Consider the following 16,436-nt stretch of genomic DNA (forward strand, 5'->3'; position numbering starts at 1 on the left):
GGTGCGCGGCTGAGCCTCGGGCGGGGGAAGGAAAAATGTGGGGAAGGTAAATGTTTAGCCCAGGGTCAATAACACCACATCTTATCACATAAACTTAATAATAAGGGAACTAAAAGGCTTATTTTAGATACACAATATTGTAACGGGTTGTCTAAGGGTGTATCCTCTAAAGCCTTGGTGATTCATCATATTAATAGCCTCAGGAGCAGCAAAATGTATGATGATTTATTTTATTAAATGCATATAACTTGTGCAGGGGTTTAATAAACTGCATTTTTTTTATCAAGCTCAAAATATATTTTCCCCAGGTTTTCCAGTATTTTACTTACAAGCTACATAGATTTACATTGTGCTCAGGGATGTAACATCAAGGAGGTGAGATAGTCAACTGCACTGGGGTCCCAGGCCCTGTGGGGCCTTGTGGGCCTTTAATCTGCCAATGCAAGGATAATGATGTCTATGCTCTCAATATGAAATATCAAGCATTGCCCACATTGCAACAATTTCTCACTGTGGACGGCTGTTTGTAAGCATACAGTCCTTTGCTATGGTTCTGTCTGTATAACAGTGTAATGCAAATTTATTTGCTTGCACTGGCAATTGTTCATGCGCTTGTTGGCGCGTGGATGTATGAACACATATTCCAAATAGTATTAACACTTACACTGGCGCCCCTGGCTATAAGCTACTGATTGAGTTCATTGTTATCTGCAATATAGATCTAAAACGGCTTTATAACAGAAACATGTCCAGCCTCACCTCTTCATAGACAGGAAACCACCCAGTCCCCTTTGCCTGCGTTCACACTGCCACAGTGGCTGAAAGTGGGTCTTAATGGCTCTAAATGATCATCAGTATAATGCAGAGCATTTAGATTTGTTATTCTTTTGTCAGGATGAATGAAAAAACATCTGTCAACAAAGGCCGTGTTGTAGGTCTACTGTGTGTGTAGGCTACGTGTGTTCCCAGAAAATGTCTCTGAGGCAGGTATTTTCTAATCAGAAAAGGGGCTGGATAAAAGTGTGGCCCTGGTTCCTAGTTCCATCAAATGGTACCACAAATTGAAAACATTTCACTGTTTTAATTTTTTATTGTTTTTATTGTTGAAATGGTTCAGTTTTGAACCCTGGATGCATGACCTGGAGTCTGAATTGTTTAATTATTGCAAGTACATACAGAGCAGGGCAGATATAGGGAGTGGGTGAAAAAATATTTTTTTCTGAGCCTCAAATGCTGTACAATACTGGGTTACTCAAACATGGATGAATAAATCGAAATTCAACTCTGAGAGTGTATAAATGAGGGCAAATAAATGAGCTTTGAATGTAATTGCACTGATACATTTATATAGTGGAATATTGTTTTCCATGTATTTTGTATTATATAATGTATAGTGTAGAAAAGCCTAACCGGGGACAGGAGTTGAAAATGAGCACATTAATCTGCATGCTTCAGATACAAGCTTTGTAACTGTCTGACTGCATTGCCCCTGCCAAATAAAATATAAACTGCTGCTCTTTTCAAAGACTATAAGAATGTAACAAGTGAAGCATGTTTATATTTTACGGAACAAGTGAACATTTTGTACTTCTAGGTGACAGGGGGGGAACAATTGATTAAATTGTTCCAAAATGGAGGCCAGCAGGTGATGTCAGGCCAGGAGACAGATCAGATCCGTGGACAGGCAACACTGCTCCCACAAGAATCCATGTCTTTTTTTTTAACTTGTTTTTGAACAATAAAACATTATAGTAGTTGTAACAGTCACGACGTGTGTGCCCCTGATGAGATAGCACAAGTGCAACAATAAATTAAAATGAAATTAAGCACGTTCAGAAGCGTCAAGTTTGGGATGACATGCATTACCATGTAATGAACCAAGAATAGCAGACTTACAACGTTACCATTTAGTTTGTGTTTCCTTTCCCCCTCCTGTTTTCTCAACAGAACATGTAGGCGGGGGAGGGGGGTGTGGCCAGTTCACCTGCACTTCATCTAATCATCCATCTCCAGTATATCAGACCATCTTCTTTAGACTTACCTGCTGCTCCTTGTTTGTCAGGTCCTTTATGTGTCTCCTGCTCCTGCATAATTTATTATGTAAAATAAACTGTTCAACCAGCCTCAGACTCTTTGGGGTTTTTGGGGTTCAACCTGTAAACCATTACACACAATACACCTTTCTGTCAAGACTCAGACTATGAAACAAATGTATAAAGATTGGCTCCTATTGGACTCACCATATGATTACTCTTTGCATCTTAATTGAATTAGTTGAAGTGCATTTACTTCTGACTGTGTCAATGTGTTTTGCAAGATCTTGTGTATCCAAGACCTTGCATCTTTCGATTGCGTCTCTCATGGCACACAGACACTCACTCCAGCGGCTCCCTCAGAACATCTGGTGGAGGTCTTCTAAGAAACATGACACATTTTCCTTGGACACCAGTGTCTGTGATTTGATGCTTTTCAGAGTCCACAAACTCTGGTCAATGAAAGCTGACAGACCTCCACCACTCAATCAACATTGTAATTTACAATGACCAAATTGTAATATAATGATCTACATGTGTTTTATTTTGATACTAATTACACAGACAAAGCATAAAATGTCTGTTTTTCAGTTGTTGTTTTTCTTCTTGTTTTTTCGGTGTAAATCAACTCACTTCTTCACAGAGTGTTTCTAAGAAAAGCATGTGTTTTACATAATCAGTTCCAAATCAACACAACCACAGCAACAATGTCGCTAAGTTGTGTTCACAAGTGAACGCTTAAGAAATATAAAGTAATATGACCTTTTTACCATCACAGCCTGTGTACTGCCTTTTATTACAGTTTTCGACCTGGGAGCTGTTTTAGTTATGTTAATCCACACACTCAAGGAGTTAGAGCAGAGGTGTCAAACTCATTTTGGGTCGCGGGCCAGATTTCGACGCTCAGGCTGGGTCGCGGGCCGTACATAACGTAAAACATAAAACAATAAAAAACATAAGAAATAAATAGCTTTATATAGCCTACGCTGTTTTTCAAGCAATTACTGGATCGATTAAAATAAATTATAAACACGTTTGTTCTCATAAACTGAAATGTATTAAGAAAAACAAGTGTAATTTTACCAACACTGTGCTTCAGTTTATGTGCATCACAACTTCGAGTTGATCTACAGAGATAAACATTTAGTCTATTGTTAAATATTGTTAAATAGGTATTTGGAACTGAAACATATTGTATTTGAGTTTATAACAAAATAAACTTCTCAAGATCTAAAAAACCTTTTAAATGTACTCACTAATATTTCCACGTCTGTGTAGTTCTCTGTAGTTCTCTGTAGTTCTCTGTTCACCTGAACTGACTCACCACTGAATACTTGTGAGAGCGTTTAAGTGTAGGTTAAGTTACGCCTCTTGCCTTGAAAATAATATAGAATAAGTGCATGAGCCACAATGTTCCATCAAACACTTTTGTCAAATTGTGGGCCAAATATTATGTACAAAATAAAACAATAAAAAATAGAAGAAATAAATAGCTTTTTTACAGCCTAGTAATAGTTGTGGGAACTGCAGCAGGTGAAATACTGAGTCCATATTCATGCAGCAGCAGGAACAGGAACATGGACTTTTGATGTGATTTATGATATGATATCACAGACATGTTTCTGCTCAAACTCAACATGAGCTCGCTATTTTCATAGTTTAAGTTGATCTTAGTAATGATTCATGTAGTGACTAAAATGTAAAATGAGTGCATTGTGTTTGTGTTCACTGTCACATTAGTGTGTTCACAGTCATGTTCATACTTTATTACACTCTGACCTGTTTTTTTACCTGTGGCTTCTGATCTGTCCAGGTTTGTAGAGGATGTTTTCCTCTCAGAACATCATCACATCATCACAGAAGCTTGTTTTCTTGTTAGCTCCACATTAGCTCCACTTTTAGCACAGCTCTAACATCTACAAAACCGTCTCCTTTCTTTCTTCCACGTGATTCCAAACCACACGTCTCTTTCCTCGCTCAGACCTCTGCTCTGAAGCGCGTAAGTGCTGTAAAGCGCGCAAACGCGCATCTTACTTCTCTCAGCACTTCTCCCTCGGCAGTAAACACGGCAGTGAGGTTACGGATGTAACTACGGTTCTAAATAAAATATGAATTTGAAATGTTCGGCGGGCCAGATTAAAACGTTTGGCGGGCCGGATCCGGCCGAGTTAGAGGTATTCCATTTTAGACTTATTATGCAATTTGTTTAGTGGGATACAAACAGGCTAATCCTGCTCACGTGATACAGATGAAATGTAATGTTTTGCTTGCACATCATAAACTAGACTAAGTATATCATAGACGTTCAGATATTTGTGGTGTGTTTGTGGTGTTTAATGGTAAGTCACGTGTAAACAGTTATTGTATTTTATCGCTCATTTACTCCAGACAATGGCTGGAAGAGACTGTGCTATAGTGAAAGGCACAGGCAAATACAATATTATGAAAAAAATTCAAGCTGTAAACTAGGGCCTACATACACAGCTTTATGCACTGTGTATTTACCTCTATACATACTGTAATTAAAGCTCAACTCAAGTGCTCAGAGTCCCCCAAAGGCTCTGCTGTCGCTCACGTTTGAGCTTATAGCTTCCAGGTTTGTAGGCTTTTGGCCATTTTTGAAATGGTTTGTGGTCACATTTACGAGTGATGTTTACATTGTTGATAGTAACTTGAGTAGTCATTGGGATTCTAGTTGATCTGTTTATTAATCCATCTTTGACCCTCTGTTTGTATAGTGCAGTGCATTTCAGTTCAGATGAATGAATGCACATTGTGACCAATGTGATCACTCTTTCTTAAGTTTTGTGCATAAAACACAAAATGCTTCATTTATAAAACAAACACATTCAACAGTAAAAACTGGCAAAATATATTACAGCTTAATATATAAATATAGATTTGTTCTGTACATTTAATAAATACAAGCGTATGTATCTGGAGATGCATTATGGCTTAAGACAGGCCAGTCCAGCACACATTACAGAGACAGTTTATTTTAAGCAAATGTTTGACCTTTCAAAATAGCATGCATTATCAGTGAGAAAATAGTTACACTTTTGACCAATTTGTAAGTGGATGTCCTAAATTGAATAGTTTAAAAGTAACTGAAGGTACAAAAACATGTATGCACATCTCTGGACCACACCTGTAATCTATTAAATGGCATCAGGAGCAGAAGAGCCTTCTAAAGTGGCCAGTGACTCAAAACTAATGCATAATCAATCAGATCACAGTTTAACCTCCAAAATATATAACACTGATTCCACAAGGCTATTTACAAAGAACCACAGTAATTCTCTCATCAGTAGATCGCTAATACTTCTTTGGTCCCTGTTGATTGTTGGCAATTAGTGGTCAGAAGAATCAAAACAAATCATGTTCAACAAAAAATGTGCCAAAATCATGCCTATCACTCAGAATTATTTAAACCTAAAATTATTCCAACTTCACACAGGCAGCAGAAACATATACACAGTAAGAGTAAGACATTACAAATATACGCAGCAGTAGCTATAAAAAAATACTATTAGTTAGAAGCACATTCTCCTAAAGATAACGGTCCTCCTCTATCTCCGGCAGCAGTGTTTACTTTTATTGATGGCGATGGATGAGGTTGTGTTGGTTTCATTGAATGGCAAGGTCATTACAACAGTTGATTTGTGTGCAGAATCCCACAAACGGTTTGGTCCATCTTTGGTCACGATTGAAGAGGTCGGTGATGTGCGTCAGCATTTTTTTAAGTGCAAATTTACTCTGTGTCTTTCCCAAACAGGCTGCCCTCTGTTTTAAGTTTGTGCATCCTATAAAAAAAAAAGATAAAGGTCATTTCTATTTGTTGAAAAACGACCCTAACTTTTTCCAAAAACATGTCATTTGTTGTACTTACAGTTTCTCTTTGCGGCTAAGGTTGTCTTCTTTTGACTTAACGAACACTGCATCTTCTCCTCCGCGGGCCAAGTCTGCAAACTCGCCATCCTTTGAGCTAAAGATCACCCTGAAAACAAGAAACAGAAGTGGTGAGTTTTCATTATAGCTGTCCATTCATTGTCATACAACCTTCACATTTATCAAGACTTGGGACTCAATTTCAAACTTCATCTTGATACTATGAAAAGGCCTGATAATTGATACAAATTTTTCTACCACAAAGATAATAAAAATGAAACACTTTTGTAGACAAAAATGAGCATCATTTCCAACACAACATATTAGTAGTTTTGCTAGTATTACCATGTGATCTTATACCAGTTCTGATATAGATCGAGACCATTCTAAAAATGTTCAGGAAAAGTAATATTTCATGCTATTTAGTTGCTTATTCCAGTATTGATACTTGTTCAGAAGAGTGTCTAGTTGAGTGTCTTGGCACATTGGTTCTTACTTTGACTGTCTCTCTCCGGACTTAATGCGCAGTTTGCGGATTAGGAACTTGCTGCTGCCCCACCAGTCTGACCAGCTGATGATGGTGTCCTTCTCCCAGCGCAGTTTGACAATCATCAGGTCTCCGATGTCTGCGTCAGTAGTGATGAGGAACGACTGTGTGGCGTTCCCGTTTATGACAGGCCTAAAGGGTGAGCAGGAAAACAAGGTCATGAAGGTTAACTCTTAACACTCCCCGGCATGTGAACATGGGGTTTTGTGACACGTGTGAGGCACTTACAGGACAAGTGAGATGTCTTCTTTCTCTCCGTGGGTGCCGTACAGTGAAATCTTGAGAGGTTGTTCTGTGAAGCTAAGTTGGTCTTTGCTGAAGAAGTGAACTTTCACCTGGTAGTGAAAAACTGAAAAAGAGAGAGGAAGAATATGCTTAGTACATTTGAACAGCTGCATCTGCTGCCGTTCTGGCTCACATGTTCTCTACCACTCTATACCTTCTATCTTAGGAAACCCTTATGCAACTGATCCTCTTCATTTACTCAATATTGCATCTTCTGTGACTAGGGATCTCCAATTGTCTTCTAACTTGGATCTTTACCAGACAATACAAATAGACTTTTTCCATGGCTAACATGACACGCAGAGGTATCACATTACATAGGCACAACTCCAGTCTCGAACTACCTCTCGTGCACCGCTTACAGTGTCTGCTCAGTAGGTACTGTTCAGAATCAGTATGATATGATCTACAGCCTCTACTGACTTTATTCTTATTAATCTTGTGTGCTACTGAACTCCTGTTGCCTTCTCTTCACATACCTTTGTAGGGCATCATGTCTCTGGTCTTCAGATACATTTTTGTGCTTCGTGTTGATCGGACTTTATTGATGTTGTAACCCATTTTGTTGCAGCGGTTCTTCCTGCAGCTCAGACAAAGGCCTTTGTTAAAGGCATCTTTGGAGCCACAACGGAATGCCATGCTCTGCTGATCCATGTTGACGAGTGAGTCGATAAAAAGGTGGATGGAGCGTTCGTGGGAACACTTGACGAGTTGGTCCACATCTGCAGAGGGAAAGTGACACATGGAGTCATTCTATAAATGAAGACTATTAGCAAGAACAATTGGAGTATGCAAGTTCTTTGCTGGCTAGATTTCAGCTGAATTTCTACGTTGTAACTGAGCAGTATACCATAGTTAACATGACAAGCAGGCATAACATAAAATAAGAAATGAGGGTGGTAGGATGACGTACTTTGGAGTCCCTTGAGCCCCTCTGATGCGAGTCCCAGCAGAGTGTTCTGGATGTCGCACCCTGGTTGGAAAGTGCCGCCGTTTGGGTAAATGTCGATATGGCCGAGGGCTCTCTGGATGCCGATGCTGCGGCCTGGAGAGCCCCTGGTGTTGGTGTGAAGCACATCCACAAACTGGGCATCGTCTCTGGACAGTGTGCTCTGGTCATCTGCATGCTCAAAGGTAGGACCCGCCGGATCTAACCCTGAAAACAAAAGACAGTCCTATTGAGGCCCAAATGTGCTATAAACAGCTCCTAATTGTGCCTCTGCTCTGTCCTTCTCAATAAGCAACACGTGAAGCTTTCATTATAAATGCCGGACCGATCTCCACAAAGCTCCAGATCACATTAATCATCAACATACCATTATTCTAAGCAGGTCACACACACTCCAGACTCACAAGCACAATAAAGTGCTGGAATGTAGCACTAGCTTATGTTTTATTGGTGTGTCGCTGCTGCTAGTGTTTTAGGAAAGAATGGGTTTCATATATTTACAGCACAGGACTCATTTAGTCGACAATAAAATAATATAGACATTATTATTTATCATATCTATTGTGTATTGAAGTAGAAAAGAGCTAAAACTGTAAATTGTTCATTGTTAATTAATTGGCTGGATAATGCTCTTCTTACCTGTGATCCTGCTGATTTTGTGATTGGAGAGGGACCCGGCGATTCCAGCCACGTGTGCTCCCAGACTGTAACCCAGCAAATAAATCCTGTCCCAGGGCAACTGCAGCTCGTTCTGCACACACAAGAGAGGTGGGTCTGATTAAAACAAGTCTTAACATTACTCAGAGCTTCCTTTTAATAGTTGGCAGGCCGTGGTCAGGCTTTGGTGTACCTATTGTAGTTCTTAATGGGGTTTGACTTTGTAGCAAAAACAAAGGCAATCATTAATTTGCCAAAAAGCCCATGAGTTCCAAATATAGTCGTACATCCAAACTCCAAACAAATGAATGTACACTTCTGGTAATGGACTTTTACAATGATTCATTGAAAGCATAGCTGTGTTACATCATATACTCAGAGGCTTGTAATGAGGGTCTGCAATACAAATAATAAAAAGAATAGAATATATAGGATGTTAAAAATCACAAGAAAGAAAAACACTTGCAACAGTAAATTATGTTAAAAGGCTTTCACATCATCAGGTACAAATTGGTCACAGTTGTGGTCATGGCGTGCAAAGCTGAGCGTGTGAAGAACTCACTGTTTAAAGTACTGCAGGAAGAAAATATATGATGCAGCTGTGAGCCAGCTGTACATGTTTGGAAAGAATTCAAGTAAAAGTCTTACTTGTAGCCAGGTGACAAATTTGGCCACATCCCGTCCAACTAGTTTGGTGTAGGCAGCGGAGGTGGGGTAGTGCTGGTTGGCACGGTTCAGCCAGTCCACTACGATCACATTGGCACTGGGCTCGCGCTCATACAGCGCTGTCACCAGCTTGGCAACCCAGCTTTCATACATCCCTGTGACCTAAGAGCATAAAAAAGCATTAACTCCGGTTATTGTGTTTGAATACTGCTGAATATATTTTGTATATTACAGACTTTGTAAACTGCTTATACACTGCTCTTCCTGCCACATTTGTGAGACATTAAATGTATAAGCGCTGGCCTCACATACCGTCCAGCCGTGTATAATGATGAAGGTCTGTGTCTCATTGTTGAATTCACATTCTTTGATGGTCTCGGGTTTGCCAGGCTCAATGTAGCACATATCCTCATCTGGGATTTCTTCAGTGCGCCGGGAAAACTTGGACAGAATGTCAGAGTAGTCTGTGATCCATTCTGTGGTGGTCGGCACAGGAGCCGAGGTGCTGTTTACTGTTGTGACCCAGATATACACAAGGTTAGGGCAAAATAGTGGTGAACAAAGTCATAAACAGAAAACTAACAAGAAAAATAAGACAAGCCAAATACTAAATTTTATCTTTGAATAAGGTGTGTTAAATATTTTAGGTCTCACTTTTGCAATTGCGCAAAAGAGCGTGTTTTTACAGACATGTTTGTGCACACAGACATGTTATTAGGTCTAACTCTCAAGCAGCGAGTCAAGTCGACTGTTGCAGTATTAAACAAGGAAGTGTCGCCCTCTTTTGTCCTTTGTTAAGAAAACCTCTAAATTGAAGATCTAGAATTCAAATCACTTCCAATTAACGTAAAAACACAAAAGCAGCATTGACTAAGAGTTGAGAGACAGAAAGATAAATTATTTACACAGGCTAATTTGAGTCATATGCAGTCATGAGCACAGTAGAAATGGTAAACAAAGACGTATCATAGAGTCATATGCAAATTCTGTCTACATTTCTCCATCTCCCTGTTTTGCCCCCTTTTCTGTGCGTGTTCACAAAGGGCCAGTGGCAGCTTTTCTTCACGCGCACATGGAGTTGAATGGAGTGGAGAGAGATGGAGACCTGAGACCTTTCACTGCAATTCTCTGTGACAACGAGCGCGTATAAATTAACCTGCTTTACGTTTGTGCTTGTTTACATGGGGTAAATGCATAAAAAGAAAAAAAACACTATAACTATAATAGACAGGACATCATAGTGTTTTCTACTTACCAAAAGCATCTGTGGTGGGGTCAGAGGAAAAAACTCCAATGATTTTAACAAGAAATATCCAAACAGAGAAAAAGTGGCTAATTTCTTTTCCCATGTTTGGGAAGGTTTGAACGTGCAGAAAACAATGCAAGTTATAGTTTGAGGTATCCAGGGGTACAATGGGCAGGAGTTGTGGTTGCGGGGTAAACTTTCTGATGGTCTGTCAGAGTTGCCGCTCCGTCTCATCTATATGTGTGGCTGGGGTTAAATATTCGAAGGTGATTGGCTGGCGAGAGGAAGTGGGCGGGGCATGTCAGTCACGCTTTGAATCAGTGAGGTAATCATTCACAATCTTTTACACAGTAACTTCTCCTATGTGGAATCTGGACACTAAACGCCCCACAATGCCCTATTTTTTATTCAAGTTCTGTGTTTATTCAATTGCAAGGCCAGTAATTAATTTCCTCACAAAAAAGCCAACAACAAATAATTTCAACTTTGTATTAAAAGTGCAAACAGGAAACGTGTTAAACACATGCTATATGTCTTGGAGGTCAATGGCTTCAGGGTGTGTTGCAAGACTCTCATAGGTTCAGTCAGAAAAATCAATACAGAGACCAAAAAAGGGTAAAAAATAAAGTGTTTCTGCTATTGCAGGCATGTCCAAACTACGGCCCGGGGGCAAAATGTGGCCCTCAGACTAATTTGTGTTGACCCTCTGGCTTCCTGCTAAGTTGGTCCAAACAACAAAAAGTAATGCTTTTTACTGTAAAATTGCAATCGATTATTAAAAGGTGTGGAGTCATCGAAACAATGTCAAATGTCATTTGTCATTTGACATTGTCGGGTTGTTTGTGGCCCTCTGCTCCGTATAAGTTTCAAAATGCGGCCCTCGGTGAAAAGTTTGAAAAAAGTTTTATTGAGACTGTGACCAAAAGTGAAATCTTACTTTTTTTATCCTGTGTTCCAACAAGTTTGTGACCGGATTTACAAAAAAAAGACAAATTAAAGTTAAATGTGACAAAAACAGCCAGATAAGTTCTTTACATTCAAGTCTATTTATGAGATATATATTGAACAAAACATTTTTAATTTTGCTTCGATAATTGTCACGATTATTATTTTTGGGTTCTTCCGGTTATATTGTGATCTGAAAATCACGACTATCGATCAACCCAATGGTCTTGACGTCCCTAATCCTACTTGAGTAATGTTTAGTTTGAAGTAACAGAACTATGAATGCGTTTGGCTTCTCTGCAGCATTAGGTCTCCTAAATGTAAAGAAATGCACAAATGGAAACAAGATGTCCAGGCTACACGTTTCTATGGTAAAATCAAAAACATGTGAAAGCAAGATAAGATACTTTGAAAATATTATCGCACCGTTTTTCATTTCAGCAACTCGGACAACTTCAGTAAACGTGATATATTTTCCTCTTAACTGAAGCCTGACATACGGAAATAATGTTCTCATCAATCTATGGAGAGGTTTTTGGATTAAGACGTCATGTGGGGAAAACCTCCGGCTGCCGTGTTGTTCTTTGTGTTTTATTTCACTTCTCTTGTATCACTAAAACAATGCTCTTTTCAATCTCTGCAAATTCATAACAATAATACACAATCTTAAAACATATTTTACTCCGGATCCTACGCTTTGCTTTATCAGTAACGGCACTTTTGATTACGTTACTGCTTGGGCTTTTACTGCGATCAAATGAAATAACAAAAACGTTGGACAAAGTTGTGGTCTTCAATGTGACTTTCTGTGTTAAATTTAGAATCTCTGGTCTCCTGAGTGACTTTCACGTGTAATCATCTGCTCCACAACGTTACCTCTCTCTAAATATAGCCTTGTGTGGTCTGTTGATGCGTGTGTGTTTGTGTGTGTGTGTGTGTGTGTGTGCGTGCAGTGAAGGTGATGCTTATGGATACACAGGAACGACGCCCATCTCCAAACCGCTCATCTCAAATCTCAGCCAACTATCTTTGAGCCTGGCCCCAAGAGAGACACAACTGTAAAATGCACTAAACGCGCTGATGACACACGCCCACATCAACAAAGTCAGCCGGAATCCAATGCATTTGTGATGTTCTTATCTCACTCGGCTGCGCTTTCGCCACAAGATCTGGCGAGGAAATCCAAAAAATCCTTTCAGAAACAGCATTAATTTCCTTCTTATTTAAGTGTTCATAGTTGTTTTTTTCCCCCTTTGCAACGGTTCAAAAAGCCATACATTTGTCCCACATTCTTGTATTTGTTCTTGTGAGCTTATACTGCCCAAAGCACGTTGCATTAGTGTAAATCCAGCCTAACAAATTGAACGCAGCCAAGAGCTTTTCTGTGTGCGAGTCAAACGTTTAAACGCACAACATATGGTCTTGGCTCTGTTCATGCCAGGCACTGACATAAGATGCACTTTATTTCTGCCATGCCAGATGCACAGGTTGCAGCTTTCTCACGTTACACTAAAGGACAAAAAGAAAGGTTAAAACTCACACGTACTGTAAATATGTCTGTAAACTGATGAGTCACTGAGCGCTGCTTCGAGGGACAAACAAAACAGGGATAATCTTTGACGTGGTCTGATTATAGCTTGTGTATACAGTTGAGATTTGAGGTTGGAAGTCTTTTTCAACCGATGCCAGCCACCCCCAAACACAGACTCAGGGTGGACTGGGCTGAACACGACATTTATTTTCACTTTTCAGGCCTGAACAATAGTAAAATACCTGCTCTGGAGTGAGGCACTATTTGTGGAATCAAGGTCTACTGTATCATTCAAACATTTAAGATTTTTTTGTATTGGTTCTTTTCATTTTTTACACCAAATGCTAGTCCGGATTCAACTTTGAACCTTTTGGGATTGGCAGAAATAGCCCAGGCTTGACCAAAGAGTAGTAAACAGTGAACTACAGCACTCGCCAGTGTCATCTGCAAAGCATCTAACGGTTCATGTTTACAGTCTAAAAAGAACACTAAGTTTTCTTTGCAAGGCCATCTCTTTTAGGGTGTTTTTCTTTTCTGATACAGGTTGTTTTCGCTCAGTGTTATCAGTTTTGTGATTGTCTCCCAGTGCCCTCCATCGCCATCTCCAAAACCAGACGCAACAACGCACAGAAAAGTCCTTCAGGAAATGAGGACAAAGCCTTGAAGCCAGCTGGAGGGAAGAAAGTACAGCAAAAATGTCAGTCATGGTTTGTTATCTTTTCATATCTTTTCAGTTCATTTCAAATCCAAAAGGGGGATGTACCAATGAGTTAACGCCACTGTCCAGTTTGGCTATAATTGGCTGTTGAAGTATCTATTAAAAGACTAGATGTGGGGCGTGGATGGGTGAAGGAGAAAGGCCTCACGGTGGGTTCACAGTTTTATAAGTGTTTTCCTAAAGCGCACGCAGTTACAAAGGGGCGAGTGGAGCAGAAGTGTGCGAGAAGAGGGCTGTATTTTATTGCTCTATTCAAAGTGGACGTGAAGGGCTGGTGAACTTTAACGAGGAGCCGAACAGAGCAGTGACCCGGTGTACTGAGTGATGTGACTGCAGTGATTTGTGTGCGTCTGACGTTAATGTCCACTATACACTGCGGTCGTTTTGAATGTATGTTACGATTACAGTTGCTGGGGAGGTGTTTACAGTACACAGGCATTGTGGATATGATGTAGGCATTTTACGCACAAATACATTTGGATGAAAGATTTCTATAAACACTTTTGCATGGATGGGGAGACAAAAAAGTATAATATACAATCCAGTAATCACATTTTTACAACTCGGAATTATGTTGTGCTTAAGCATAGATTTTTGTACATTTTTTTACATTTAACTATTGTCCAAGTAGAAGTAGTACTAATAGATAAACTAATATAAATAAATAATTTATGTTTAAAGGGAACATATTGTGTAAAATCAACTTCTAGTTGAGTTTTTATCCATAATATAAAGCTGTACCGCCGTACATACTTGCGATCACTTGCTTCCTTCAGACCTGTCTGCATCCATACGGTGATAAAGTTTATGACATGACTCCAGCAGCAGCAGACCATATGCAGTGTAGTGCGTCATCGCAACATTCTCAGAACATCAGCGTGACGGCTTGTGTAAAGACCCCTGTGCTGTTTGATTCACAGTGAATTAAGTCACCATCACTTGTTTTGTTTTTTTCGTTTTTAGTTACTTCAGATGTGGCCTGTGATAAATATATAGGATTTCTCCATCAGAAATGTACGGCAAATTAAGTGTTAAGCCATTTCTTTATTATTATGTCTATCTCACACAAAAAAGTTGATATTGTTGTTGAAATTAAGAGGTAAGGGGAATTTTAAAATTGCTATAAAATATGTACTGCTCAAAAGTAATTTGGACTTTAAGACCAGGAGGGCTGAGGGCTCTCTTTGACCAGCAGACACTCATATTCTGTTTGAGAGTTTGAGAGGCTCCAATCCAGCTCCTAAACTCTGATCACTCTCAATCAGCCTCAATCAGTTTGCACATGTCTGAGCACCTCATAAACTCTACTATGTTTATTATTGTTGTTGATTTTATATTGTATTGTGTGTAATTTTACTGATGAATGTGGGTGTGTTTTTAAAGGTACTTCTGCCCTTTAAATTGCCCTGTGGGAACAAAGGCCCATAAAAATAACAAATATACAGATATGGGCACATTTTCAGCTTCATGACTTCATTCTCAAGCACAATACTGCATTATAAAGTAAACAGGCCATTTTCTTGAAAAGTTCAATGTGTTTTACTTTGTTGCATGTCACTGATCAGATACCTGAGTGAATGGTTCTTTGTCCTTGTGAGATGTCATGCGGATTGTCTCGAATGTTGAGTGAGTTGTACTTCTACAGTCCAGTTAGACCTGTCTCCATTGTCTGACACCCCAAGAGAGCAAGTTGCACACACTATTATTACAACCTGACAGAAGACAGCTATTGTCACAGAGCATTCAAGGGTTTCAGAGTTTATCAATCTTTTGTATCTGTTTATTATCTTATTGGCTTCTGAAATCCATTATAATTAAGTGTAATAAAGTAATAAATTAAGCCTTCGATGTTTGATAATGAAGCCTACTTGTACATTATGATCTGACATTTTTCTTGTACATGTGTTGCACTGCTTGTAGTGTTTTTTCAGCTTTGTTTTGGCTTTTCGCTCCAAAAGGAAGCTTCTGGTGAAACCAAATGCGGTGGTCTCCCATCTGACACACAAAAGTACAAGCAAATGCAAACACTGGCTACAAATATATGACCCAAGCTCTGCCCCCCTCCAGCAGCAGCCCAGAGCGTCAGTGTCTAGTGACGTTTAAATCACTGAACTTTGGGCACTACTCTGCTAAAGAACATCCTGCCGTGAGAGCGTGGGCTGCTGCTTTTTCTTTGTGGCGTCTAATAAATGTGGGGCTTATTTGTTTCTGCCAGTATGATCAGGAGGGTAGAATACTAGAAGATAAATATTTCAAGTTTGTAATTTGTGGTTTTAACTTGCAACACATTCGCATAGGATGCCTGATGCACCTTGGCAATGGGCAGAAATTTGTACAAGCAGTTTATCTGGTTCATTCTTAAGGGAAGAGCTTAAAACAATAAACATTTCAATTTCCAAAGGCCAAGAATCTGGGTAAATAATGTTTCACAGCATGAAGTGACACCAGGCCCAGAAACACATGTGAGTGTGCATTCCACATAGACCCTACACACACCTTATAATGGCCAATGTGGCTCTCCATTTATCCACTGAATGCATTGGTTTTCATGGTTCACTCAACACCTGCAGCTGATCAGATGGTCCATCGAGCAGATACACTTTCACCTAAAATGCTTGTCCTGGGTTGCACTAGTGTTCCCTGTTGATGTTCACGTTGACTTACCTGTCATTCAAGCCCAACGCAATGCAGGAATGTGTGTGAGGACAAACACATGCAACAAATGAGTGTACATGCTGTACACTCAAATGGACTTGTTTTGCTTGCAAGGAATTTCATTCCTGAAGTGAAATCTCACTGACTCTTTGTAACCCCAGGTTCATATGTACTTCTGAGGTGGAAGAAAAGAAACTAATGAATGGCACTCTCTACTGGCCAGTCTAAGAAGTTGTCATGAAGACTAACTTGGAGGTAATAGGGTTAATTTTAGAATTGGACGCTTTTTCTGCCATTGCAGTGAAATACATCTGGG

General features: G+C 39.6%; 2 protein-coding genes across 2 annotated transcripts in view; one reads left to right on the plus strand and one right to left on the minus strand.

Moving 5' to 3' along the window:
• The window catches only part of fam32a (family with sequence similarity 32 member A), a 139,984-nt gene that overhangs the window by 101,554 nt on the left and 21,994 nt on the right, over positions 1–16,436 (plus strand). The gene's annotated exons all lie outside the window — the stretch shown is intronic.
• On the minus strand, positions 5,010–10,509 carry lpla (lipoprotein lipase a). Its single transcript, XM_072439514.1, has 10 exons — positions 10,281–10,509; positions 9,338–9,537; positions 9,008–9,187; positions 8,342–8,453; positions 7,667–7,909; positions 7,233–7,475; positions 6,697–6,817; positions 6,418–6,600; positions 5,923–6,030; positions 5,010–5,836 (listed from the first exon to the last, which is right to left on the minus strand). Exons 1-10 carry the CDS (start codon positions 10,372–10,374, stop codon positions 5,785–5,787), a joined length of 1,536 nt encoding a protein of 511 aa, XP_072295615.1. The 5' UTR covers positions 10,375–10,509; the 3' UTR covers positions 5,010–5,784.

The sequence above is a fragment of the Eucyclogobius newberryi genome, unplaced genomic scaffold (genome assembly GCF_026437365.1).
Source record: "Eucyclogobius newberryi isolate DKJ021-1_F unplaced genomic scaffold, fEucNew1.0.hap1 SCAF_9, whole genome shotgun sequence".
Lineage (NCBI taxonomy): Eukaryota > Metazoa > Chordata > Actinopteri > Gobiiformes > Gobiidae > Eucyclogobius > Eucyclogobius newberryi.